The sequence below is a fragment of the Hesperophylax consimilis genome, chromosome 13 (assembly GCF_061612785.1).
Source record: "Hesperophylax consimilis isolate HC1 chromosome 13, BYU_Hcon_1.0, whole genome shotgun sequence".
NCBI classification, from domain to species: domain Eukaryota; kingdom Metazoa; phylum Arthropoda; class Insecta; order Trichoptera; family Limnephilidae; genus Hesperophylax; species Hesperophylax consimilis.
The window spans coordinates 14,392,877-14,405,835 of record NC_142848.1 but is presented as its reverse complement, the minus strand read 5'-3'; the positions used below and the strand labels follow the sequence as shown (position 1 = coordinate 14,405,835).

Genomic DNA, 12,959 nt, shown 5'->3' with positions numbered 1-12,959 from the left:
GTAATAATCGAGTATTTTTTAGATAATAAATAGAAAAGTCTTTTTATAAGCCCAGAAAAAAATTATGTACAGGCCTATGAAAACTGCTAGTTCAAAATCTCCTACTTACGAACCCATTTTCGGTTATGATTTTATTGTATAATGTGGCAAATTAAGTTATTTATAAAATGATCGAAAAAAAATAAATATTTATCCCTGAACATCCACAAAATTAAATAAAAGGCACTTTTTGGCCATGTTTTTTTCTTGCATAAATCAAAACAGGCGGATGGTGTTAAGCGGGAGTTTAAACCTTATCGCCATCTACGTAAGGGTTGTTATTGATAGCGGCTCAATTTAAAATATTACACGACGTAGTGCATCGCCTTAAGCCTGATCAATTCTTTGATCTATTTCATAGAATCTATGAAATATATCTGAGAAAACAGGACTCCACACCTACGAAATAGAAACCCAAACTTTCATTTCCAAACCCAGACTTCAACTTTCATTCTATAAATTGACCATAAGACTTATAGATCAGGTGAGAATCTGCCATTAAGTCAAGTGCATTGTTCTATCCCTTCCCATCTATTTTCTCAAAAAAACCGTGGGCAAGTGGCATATGTGTGGAGGCGGCTTAAAACATTTCTGTCTTTCTGGTTTCATGTTGTATGATTTCCATTATGCATTTAATGTTCTGAAAAAAAAAAACTTAATTTTCAGATTGTTTGATGTGGGCGGACAGAGATCTGAGAGAAAGAAGTGGATCCACTGCTTCGAGGATGTCACGGCTATCATCTTTTGTGTGGCCATGTCGGAGTATGACCAGGTCCTCCATGAAGATGAGACAACGGTCAGTATTCTTCTGTCTTTAATGGGATCAAATTTACCTCCATCTTCAATGTACATAAATACTTTTAAATATTGAATAATTTTTGGTTAGTGTAATTTCCTTCAAGTGTTCTTGTACTTCAAGGTTACTTTGTTTGTATTTGATTAACAATTTTGCCATCAATTTTATAGATTGTGGATGGTCAATGATTTGATTGCTTTTTTTAAATTTATTTATTCATCTTCGGGAAATTGACAGTTTACATTTAATCAGTTTGTACATAAGTATTGTATAGCTAAAATAAGACCAATTATGGATTTCCTCCTTGTGACTTTACCTCTACTGGGACAGCATAATATGGAATAAGTAAATTAAATTTGTGAGAAAGGAATATGAATTAAAAAATTTATACAAAACAAAAGATTATATAAAACGAAAAATTTACATCCTATAATGATATTATAGGAATTGGAAACTGGACTTTCTCTCTATACAACCAAGGCAAAAGGTTATAAATTGGGTAGGATCAAGTAGTTGGTAATTGTGGGTTTCAGTAATAAGACACATATTCATTGTTTGACAAAAGTAATTTTTCTTATTTTAGGCAAGTTTATCTGAATTCAAATGAATGTTTTACTTTCTCTATTACAGAATCGAATGCAGGAGAGTTTAAAACTGTTTGATTCAATCTGTAACAATAAATGGTTCACGGACACATCGATCATCCTGTTTTTGAACAAGAAGGATCTGTTTGAAGAGAAGATCCGCAAGAGCCCGCTGACCATCTGTTTCCCAGAGTACTCGGGGGCACAGGAATACGGGGAGGCCGCCGCCTACATCCAGGCGCAGTTCGAGGCCAAGAACAAGTCCACCACCAAGGAGATCTACTGCCACATGACGTGCGCCACCGACACCAACAACATCCAGTTTGTGTTTGACGCCGTCACGGACGTCATCATCGCCAACAACCTCCGCGGCTGCGGTCTCTACTAAGCCGCTCACTTCATAAGGTGTTAAGGTAGCCAAGCATGTGCAATGTCTCTCATGTTCACTTGTTGCCCTCTCTACTCCACTCCTCGGTCGGCCTCCCTCCTTCTAATCAATATCCCCCAAACATAACTATTAGCATTATTGTACAGATAACATTGGTTCCATTTGTTAGGAAATAAATTATCTTTTTGTAAGAGTAGTCGAAAAAGCCGGCCGAATGCGGTAGCGAGCGTTTTATGTTTTTCCGCCGACCCGGCACCTGCAATGTTGCGTCCGCGTAATATCGTCAGAGTGGGGGATTAGGGTGATTGCGACGGTTGTGCGAGGATGAACTTAACCAGGGACTCTCCCACGGCATTATTCAGTGTGCAGTTTTCTAATTGGGAACCAACAGGCAGTGGAAACATGAGTGGCACTGTGATGGCATTATGGTTATTTCTAGTTACTCTTATTTATACTATGATTTATTCAAGGATACTTTTATTATAATTATTGTCATTGAAGCTTCGACTTTGGTTGGTGATAGAAAGTTTTAATATTTTTTGTGCAACCATAATTTGACCAATTTCTGGGCACCGTAAATTGTTGAGAAAATGATCAGTCTTTTCCCAATTTACTTGGGATTGCAAATTCAATGGAGATGTTTGTGTGTTTTATTTAAATGGATATAATTTCTTTAAATTCTTACAGATGATTGAATGGAATATAATTATTTTCTCAACAATGGTCAGTGACAACATTGTGAAAGTAAGGAACAAGCTACTATTAATAATTTTACTAAACGAGATCACCAGCAAACAACACATAGCATTATGATGTAAAGAAAGCTGTCTTCTTATATTATATATATTATTATCTACATTAATTACTTAAAAATAAAGATTAAGTATTGTAATGAATGATACCTAATAATAAAAAGTTAAATAATGTAATGATAATGTTTAAATGATGGATAAACAGAATGTTTGGTTATTACTATTAGCATCCTCCTATCACTTCATTTCTTAACCATTGCCACTCTTCCCACTTCATTCTGTCTTTATCTTTTCCATTTCATGATTTAATTTGTAAGAACTACATACTCATTTGTTCAAGAATCATGTGTAGTTCTCAAAAGCAATGTTTGTTACTCTGAATCAATACTTCTGTGGGTCAAATCATTAAAGTACATTACGTAGTTATCCATTTTCTCCTACTTATATCTGTGTTTTAAATACAACCTAACCTCGGGTTCACTAGTGGCAGTTTTGTAAAGAATATTTCAAACTGTATCTATTTTTGAAAAGTTCCCTGTAAACTTACGGAGGCTACCTAACCTAACCTAATGTACAAGATTTTAAACAGTTAATGAGTAACAATGCTGAATGTAGACAGTGTTAATATAATAATACATATAACAATCTTCATGGTAAAGTTAATTTTGAGATCAATTAATGGAAACGCGTCTCATTATTTGGCGCATCAATATTTGGGACAGTTTGTTATAGATTAAGTAAAGTTAGGAATGAATGCGAGTGAAGTTCTATGGAGTTTATGTTTATTTCAAGGATTGCATTTAATAAGCTTGTGTGTCATCTAATATTTCACATTAAGCACATCATGACTGCGGGTTGGGTGCTGGGGGTGAGGTACCATACATGCACATTCATCTCCACATTCTTTATTTCTCTCAAAGCATTCATGCTAATCTATTTTCACTCTAATATCTGTAAGCAGTACCTCCAATATTTTGTGTCTAACTTTAATTACTTATTCTTATTATCTCCTTTATTGTAAAGTTTGGACAGTCTAAATAATATGATCTCTTTGGAAAGCTGTCCTTTGTTTCGAGTCGTTTTCCAACATTTTCATAATTGTTTTAAGATAATCACCGACAAAAATATTTTTTTATACATTTTTAATATATTTTTATACTCTATATTCAGTCACTATTTAGCACTTTTCTAGTTTTTGTTATTGGTATTCAACATTTCCGTTCAATTGGGTTATTTATTTAGTCATTTTGCAAGGAATCAATTGCTGATGAAAACAACATAAATAATTCATTTCATGTTTGACCAGTAACTCATTCCATTCGGTATTATATAAATTGTAAGAGTTTTGCCCACGTTTTTTCTTTGGTAGTGAATATTTTAAAAGGTTCTTTTTAAACTTTATACAGTTTTATTTGACTGCATTTACAACTAGAATCTCCTTTACACAGCTTTTCTATAAAACAACTATTTCTTTAACTTGAGTAATGTTTGAGTGTGACCATTGTGGACTATGGTCAATTTTTTAATCTTATTTACATTTATATTAGTTGTACATTCGTTAATAATCGTTTTTGCTAATATTATATGATTTATAAATGGAGTTTGAAATTTATTTGTATTAAAAGAGAATTGCATTGTAAAAATAATCAATTGCACAATATATGGCACATTTATACACCTTTTTATTATTATTATTAGTAGTACTATGTTTTGAGATAAAAACTGTTGTATTTATTTTCTGTATATTATTTTAAGTCATAAATATTATTATTCTCAATGTAAACTTTATTGTATGAATATGTCATTTTCCTTACAATCTGACTTTGCTGTAAATACATCCACGGACACTTTTCAGTACAATACCCAAACAGATAAACCAATCATTCACCCAGTAATCAGTAGACTCTGCTCACTCCAACAAGTACATTTCGTATTACATTTATTACTGCATTACTTTCCTACTTTAACTAGAGCTATTTCACGCAGATTAACTTTTATGCTCTTTCACCAACAGCTAATTCATTTACCTATCCTTACGCTGTCTGAACTATAGTTGTGCAGGAAGGTAATATGTAATTAATTCTAAATAATGTTTTAAATGTGTGTTTGCATTTTAAATCTAATGAAAGGTTACAAATAGATTCATCTCAATAGCGCATAAAAATAACATTTTATGTTTTCAACTGTAATTAATCAATACATGTATTTATATGTTAAAAGGCCAGCCTATTTGCAAATCAATTTTCTAAACATTAAAACAGAAATGTACCATTTTCTGTCTGAAACAATAATTGAACATAACTTTGTCTGTTTATAAAACCCTGGGTGTAAGTTTATACATATAGTTTTAAAGAAAGACTTGTTATTACTTATCCAAGCCGATGGAACAAAATTGTTATCCGCACAATTCTAAATGAGAAATGAATATGAACGGTATGTAGGCGGTGAGTATTGTATTAATAATGATAATGTTAAATCACAAAAGAATTGTAGAATGATAAAGTTGAGTACATTTGTTATGCTAGAATAGTTGTGAGAGATAACTCTTACGTGATGTACTTGTGAACTTGGTAACAGATCAAACCTCTAATTACACCACCCTTCAAGGTTCATGCGCCGGATTGTGTAATGTAACTAGGAACTTGAATTTCTCATATTGTCTATTTCTGATTTAACTAAGTATTGGGTTCCACCCGAGTATATTCCAAGTGGCTGGTGGTGGATGGTGGATGGTCTTGATGGGTCACCACCACCAATGATGTGTCAGTCGACGTTACCCAACTTGAATATTGTTCAATTATTTTCCGTACCCAAAATCATGTTCAGAGTGAATGTTTTTATTAATACTAAACCAACCTAGTACGACAGTTTGAAGGCTTCAATAGCCTTTTGTATTTTTGTAAATAAAAAGTGCTGATTTGATGTTTAATATTAAAGTATAAATCAGTTTTCATAATCATTGTAACAGTTAGGAATTTCCATTGAAACTAGACTTGTGTTCAGTGGAGGATGGGTCTGAGGTCTGTAGGTCTGTTGGTCTGGGGGTCACCTTGATGTATTTGGATTTGTAGTTCTCTGTTTGGTCGGAACTGTTTTCTTAGCGCTCAAAGAGAATCATCTCCTCTGTGCATGTTTAGGATTGTTTCTGTTTTGTTAGTCTTGTCGATGAATAGTATTCCACCATTCCATGTTGGTGGATCACACAGACTTGTGACTAGACTATCATGTGACTTGTGACTAGACTACTCGTCATATCCTGGGAGGGCAGTTTCATTTTCAATAACATTGTGGCCATGCAAATAAGTGAAGGTGTCGTTCTTTATTTTGTTTGAAGTTTTTCATGCAACAGCACCGCTTTGATTAAATTATTAAGAAAAGAGTAAAATTGACGCATCCACTCTTATTTTGACCGTATCTCCACAGAGAGGTGAAGCGCACGGAGAGTCAGTATCCAATGTGCGTACTGTGTTTACTGCGCATGGCCGTGTGGAGGACTACTTTGTGCGCTGGTCGAGGTCTCCATACGATCAGCAGAGGGAACTTTATGTAGTCCAAAATGGACAGTTTTTGGTGAATACTGTAGGTGTTAAGGAAGTTAAATCTGCCTATATTTGTCATCCATTAAAAAAACATGAAATGACGCTTTTTACATACTACGTATTAGTCAAGTTATTTAAATAAATATTTGTTCATGACGTCGAAGTAATTGACGTGTTGAATTTTGTAATTTGTCGGTAAGCTTACATTCTTTGAACTGTATCAATAATATATAGGATTTTATTTGCACAAAACTAATATAGACATAAGATATTTGTGACTATGAAAGTTTGAATATTCTGGAATGAAACTGTTTTCTGAGCATATTATCAATATATAAATAGAAAACAAAGTTTATATGCTATTCTTGTTAACGTAAAGTCTTTGCGCCAGGGACATAAATCTACTAATAGAACAAAACAACACACAATGTACGTCTGTTTTTCTGATGTGAATGCGGATTAAATAAATAATGCCCACTTCGATGTCCTAACACTTTGTTTCATTTCATATCATCTCCCATTTCCTGTTCCCCTTCAAGCTTGGTTTATATTGTCCTGCCCAACTTCTATTCAAACCAGCAAACAAACACCGCAAGATAAGCTAATACTACTGTGAGAATAATAAAGCACACAAATGGGAGGCATGACAATTTATTGGTATATATGAATAATAAATACAGAGGTACAAGAAATCACGCAAAAGTTAATCATGTTTCAACTTAATCTTTTGACTAAAATGACTAAATGCTGTTTATTATTAATAAACAGGAGACCTAATTAAGGGAAAACTAATTACACAGACACTCTGCTTCTCTCCATAAAATAGTCCAATCCAACGCCTTTATTTTTGTTTCACTTTAAAAATGAAACACATTCTGCTAGAAAGTACATTTCTTTGGGGTGAAGTGATTTTGGATCAATAGCCTCCGCTATGTGAGTATTTATCCAAGGCTTTTCACCACACCGACCATACAAGATTGGTCAGTGTGGTGAAAAGCCTTGGATAAATACTCAATAGCCTCCGCTATGTGAGTATTTATCCAAGGCTTTTCACCACACCGACCATACAAGATTGGTCAGTGTGGTGAAAAGCCTTGGATAAATACTCAATAGCCTCCGCTATGTGAGTATTTATCCAAGGCTTTTCACCGCACCGACCAACTGCCTCGGGACCAGCGCTGTACAACAATTAATACCAGTTACTGGAAATAGTTCAAACTGAGGATTATCAGTCATTTTTGTTTCTTTTTTAAAGAAAAAAATGGCAATAAATAATACCTACACATACTTATAGGTCATAAAAGCAATAGTATTACAAAAAATCTTGGAACTTATAGTAATCTGCTGGTAAATTTACCAGCCACAATGACTTAAGATTATGTTTACTTGTACACACGAGGAATATAATATATAAACATATGTGGCGAGGCTTATCTCACGATATCGCAAGCCGTACAATTGTCACAGATGGATAATATAATATATTATGTGGGCGTGGCCTAGATTATATTCCTTGATCCTCCTCACCTGGCTCCTGCAGTGCCGTGCACCCCCCCCCCCTCGCTACTATTTGTTATATGCCGCGTGCAGCGTCACCATATTATAATATATATTATACCCCGCTCACATATATTTATTTTATATAATATTATATTACTTATGTATAACAAACTTTAAAATAATGGATTTCTATCACCAATCATCGATGAGTTAGGCTATAAAGTAATACGTAATATACTATAATTAAGGATATCCTATATTGTTGGAGAAGTGCTCACAAAATAAAAGTGCATATGGAAAAAAAAAACAAAATGAGTACACATCGTTGTAATATTATCATTATCTGAAATAGGGTTTAAACATGTTCTAAAATAACTAATTAATCTATTGATAATTTCAAAATATTTAACAACAATAGATAAGGTTAGATTACACATATATGTAATATCGTTCTGGAAGCTCCATTTTCATTCAATATCATTAATCAAAATTCGATGCAATAGTAATTGCATAACTCACCGATGATTCGATTATTACAACTACAAATTACAAACAATTTTTTACTAATACTAAAATTTGTTCCTATGTAAAAAAAAATTCATAGTCGAACATTAGTTTGATGGGTTGTGTACAAAAAAAAAACAAATTGAATTATCTTTCAAAATGTTTTTATCCAAAATTTTGGATAATCCAGGTGTGTCCATTATCAGGGCAGACATGTTGACTTACTGTGTTATTCATTTTTAATTCACAAATATAAAGAAAAACTGATTGTTATTGTTTTTATAATCAAGGCCACAAAAAGGTTTCTATGCCCTTATTATTTGTAAGACAAGAGTACGTAGGGAGTTAAAGAGAGACATTTATTTTAACCCCTAGAGAAATTTTGGGAGATATTTCTCCCAGCCTGATAATGGACTCATAAAATTAATGCTATCCCATTTTGTATTGCGGAGAGATATATGATTTAATAGACGCTCCCGAAATTTTTAAAATAATTCTATGAAACAACAATTAGTATTTGAAAAATATTTGTCAAGGTTTGCAAAGTTTTTAATAAATATTTTTTATATAAAATGAAAAAAAAAGTGTAGTGGCAGTAAGTTTTATAATAACTTTGTATAATTAAATACGTTTTTTGGTTCCGTGTAAAGTAGTAATTACAGTTACACAATAAAAACCATCAGTAAGAGACTTTAAAAACTTTATCTAAGTTTGCGTTCAAAATTATAACTGTGTATTTAAGTTGATTTGTAATACTAAAATCTGAAAAAGACTTTCATCTGCTTTCAAAAACAGTATTTTATTTTGAAATATGTTAAAAAATGGCAAATTTATCTGGAATCAAATATGTAATTCGTAGATATTTCCGCGCAATCAGCATTTTGACAATTCCCTCTAGAGAAACACATTGCAAAATATCAAAGGCTCTAGGGGTTAAACTAATTTCGAAAACAATAGCGTATTGAACCCTCCAAAATTTATTTATATACAGAAAATTCCTTTTAACAACACTAATAATTTTTGTTATTACATGTATACTTGAAATACTAGTATATTTAAAACTCATTTTTGTAATCGTAATATCAATTATTCTAATATATTTCGAGTTCAAAATATCAATGGTAAGATGAGGACAGGCTATACTGATTTCTGATAAATAATACACTAGTCACAGAAACAGAAGAAAGCATATTGTGGAAGTAAAAAAGAAGCAAGAAGCTCTAGTTCTATTTACTTGATTTATTTGAAACTATTCAATCAGAATGAGGTATGTAATACTATTAAAATATGAAATCAGCATAGCGCAGTTAGTTTAAGTAGCTTCAGACCTAATTAGATTCGTCCAAGTCTTATAAAAGTACAAAATATCATTTTTAAGAGCGATCATTCTTGAGGGTGGGGTTCAGGTCCATGAAGTAAGCGTGGGACATGGCTTCCTCAGCAGATATGCGGTGGATAGGATTGCAGACCAGGAGATGTTGGAGCAAATCTCTTCCTCGACCAGACAGTTTGGGAACCACCTGGGAAAAGCTCATGCTCGGGTGGTAGATGGGGAATGGTTTGTAGTCTGGCAGCTGGGTGATGCCGGTCCAAGTGTCTTCTGTCGGTGTCCCTGAATTGAAAATAACATAGTGGTAACAGGTTTGAACTAAATACATTTTACATAACCCTTTGTGATTTACTTGATACCAACGCTACGTTGCATCGACAACGAAGCCAACCTCTGCCTTGTAAGTTATTTATAAATACACATAATACATTTTTTAAGTAATCCACTGTGTTATTACTGTTATAAAAATCTTAATCAATGAGTAAATTGTGTTTTTTTAATGTATTTATGGGATCTTATTATTCTAAAAATAACTAAATTCTAGAAAAAACCTTTTTATTCTTCAGGTCTGAAAAGGATTAACAGTACAATGATCTGTACAATATTATTATTTTTGTATACCAATTTAATTAAAAATATTATCTTATTGGAGTACTTACCTAAATTGATAAAATGAATAACCCGTTTTGGAAACTAACTAAGAGGACAAAACGTTACACAGTTCTATCTAGAGACGCATTCACTGCTACATTAGCTTCGCCCAGACAGCATAGGGCTAACAAGTGAATAATATATTTTGGGGCAATTACAGTATTCAGTCCTGTATTCACCCTTCTGTATCAGCAACTACAGTATTCGGTCATTGAGTCCTCCATTCATCCTTCTGTATTAGCGACTACAGTATTCAGTTATTCAGTCCTCCATTCACCCTTCTGTATTTGGGACTTAAGTATTCAGTCCTTCATTCACCCTTCTATATTAGGGACTTAAGTATTCAGTCATTCAGTCCTCCGTTCATCCTTCTGTATTAGCGACTACAGTATTCAGTTCTTCATTCATCCTTCTGTATTAGCGACTACAGTATTCAGTCCTTCATTCATCCTTCTGTATTAGCGACTACAGTATTCAGTCCTTCATTCATCCTTCTGTATTAGCAACTACAGTATTCAGTCCTTCATTCATCCTTCTGTATTAGCGACTACAGTATTCAGTCATTCAGTCCTCCATTCACCCTTCTGTATTAGGGACTTAAGTATTCAGTCCTTCATTCACCCTTCTATATTAGGGACAAAATTCTATATTAGGGAAAGTATTCAGTCATTCAGTCCTCCGTTCATCCTTCTGTATTAGCGACTACAGTATTCAGTCCTTCATTCATCCTTCTATATTAGCGACTACAGTATTCAGTCATTCAGTCCTCCATTCACCCTTCTGTATTAGGGACTACAGTTTTCAGTCCTCACTTCTATAAATGTCCTCAGCCCCTATTTTCCAAACATATTTCCTAGTAGACATTCTACTTGCCACAAGGGATTGGATACAGTTAATAACAATGAGAAACAACTATTTAATTCACAGGAAATAGAAATTAATGCATTTTAATAGTTATTTAATTTAAATTAAAATTGATTATTCACTTGGTGGCCATTGTTATTGATGTGAATGTTTTAATGTCAAATTTTTTTTTTTCGTACCATATTTACTTAAATTCAAGGTAAATATTTACCTAACCGCTGCATTTTTAATAGACAAAGATTATGAAAAATAAACTTTGTTTCAATTTAATTACTGCAAGAAATAACTATTTATGTCGGGAGAAATGGTAAAAGATGCATTAAAATACCATTTCCTTTATAAAACGATCCTTTTGCTGCCAATTTGAATTTTTTTAGAATAGGTAGACATTTGTGAAAGTTTATTTTCAATCTAAATACGCTTACATTACTTTGTTAACCCAAACGAAGAACATAATAACCTATTTTGAGCAAATAAATAGTTTTGCAGTAATTGTTGAAACGAAGTGCAATTTCCATAGCTGTACCTAAAAGTGTGGGGTTAGGTAAATAATAACCGTACGTAAAATAGGTTCTTAGTTTAGGATTAATTAAAAAGAAAAAACAAGCCTAAAACACCTTTCAAAAGTCAAATCATTAGTATTTTTAACAAAAAAAAGCTATTAACATGCAATATTTTTCATTTCCGGTGACTGAAATAGTTGTTTCTCATTGTTATAAACCTGATGCCCAGTTTTTTTGAAAATAATTTGTGCGTATTAACTGTGTCCAGGACTCTTTGTAGCGTCGTTGATCCCTTCGGCGCCGGTGCATAGTCCCAATATGTACATGGTTGACATTTGTCACATGAGAATGGGTCGCTTCTACGACTCTTTCTTGAATTCAACAGCTCGGCTTTGGAACGATTTGCCAGCCTGTGTTTCCTCCCTCCTACAACATGGGTCTCCTCAAGACCGAAGATATGACATCCCCAAATATGACATAGGCCCCGAGGGAAATTATTTTCCTTAGGGCCTCCTGTGTGGAGTTAATGTAAAAAAAATCACCTTTCACAAGTTTATAGGTATAAATATCTATCTAGTAACAAATATTTTCCAAAAAAATAATTAGGACACAAACCTAAAAGTTTAAATATCCTTTTTAATTGGTCATCGACATCGGAACCTGGGAAGAGGGGTCGACCAGCGTTGGCAAGTTCGGCAAATATACATCCTGCAGACCACATGTCTATACTGGTGGTGTATAACTTCGCTCCAAACAGGACATCGGGCGGCCGGTACCACAAGGTCACAACTTCGGCGGAATAACACTTGACGGGGATACCAAATGCCCGCGCTAAACCAAAATCAGCTAATTTCAACTCCCCATTTTTATTAATTAATAAATTTTGAGGTTTCAAATCTCTATGCAACACATTGTGGCTGTGGCAAAAAGCTAAACCCCGAAGTAATTGGTACATAAAAGACTGGACGACATCTAAATCTATTTCACCATTTAAACTGTCAAAATATTTTTTGAGATCTTGATCGCAGTGCTCAAAAACTAGTGTTAGCTTCTTGTCACTGTGTAGTACATCATACAGCCTCACTATATTCTTGTGTTTCAGTTCTTTTAAGAGACAAATCTCGCGAAGTGCAGAGGAAGGTACCCCTTCATCATCGTCGTCCAATCTGACTCTCTTTAATGCCACTATCTCGTGGGTTTCACGATTTTTAGCTTTGAACACAGTACCGTATGTACCTTCGCCAATTTTTTCCAGTTTTTCATATTTTTGCATATTATTTTTAAAATGAAATAATACGCGAAAAGCACGCAGCTCTTATTATTGACAGATTTAATTATTTGACATTAGACATTACCATAAATATACTACCACGACATTTCCGATGCGAGTATTTTTTTGTCTCCGGCTTAATTTGTCTATGGTAAGTGACTTAAGATCGAAATTATTTCCAAATAAGGAGTTCCAGAATATAAGTTTTATTACATTATTATAATTAGAATTGATAAATC

At 33.5% G+C, this 12,959-nt stretch overlaps 2 protein-coding genes across 4 annotated transcripts in view; one reads left to right on the top strand and one right to left on the bottom strand.

Moving 5' to 3' along the window:
- The window catches only part of Galphao (G protein alpha o subunit), a 234,901-nt gene extending 228,292 nt beyond the window's left edge, over positions 1-6,609 (top strand). For all 3 annotated transcript variants that reach the window (XM_089638797.1, XM_089638796.1, XM_089638798.1), the window contains exons 6-7: positions 706-835; positions 1,466-6,609. In XM_089638797.1, the coding sequence (XP_089494923.1) occupies positions 706-835; positions 1,466-1,807 (472 nt within the window). In that variant the 3' untranslated portion in view covers positions 1,808-6,609. The remainder of the gene's footprint in view (positions 1-705; positions 836-1,465) is intronic.
- A 631-nt stretch (positions 6,610-7,240) lies between these two features.
- Cdk5 (Cyclin-dependent kinase 5) lies at positions 7,241-12,826 on the bottom strand. Its single transcript, XM_089638799.1, has 2 exons — positions 12,066-12,826; positions 7,241-9,714 (listed from the first exon to the last, which is right to left on the bottom strand). The coding sequence occupies exons 1-2, from the start codon at positions 12,721-12,723 to the stop codon at positions 9,476-9,478; spliced, it is 897 nt and encodes a 298-aa protein (XP_089494925.1). The 5' UTR covers positions 12,724-12,826; the 3' UTR covers positions 7,241-9,475.
- Between the last annotated feature and the right edge of the window lie 133 nt (positions 12,827-12,959).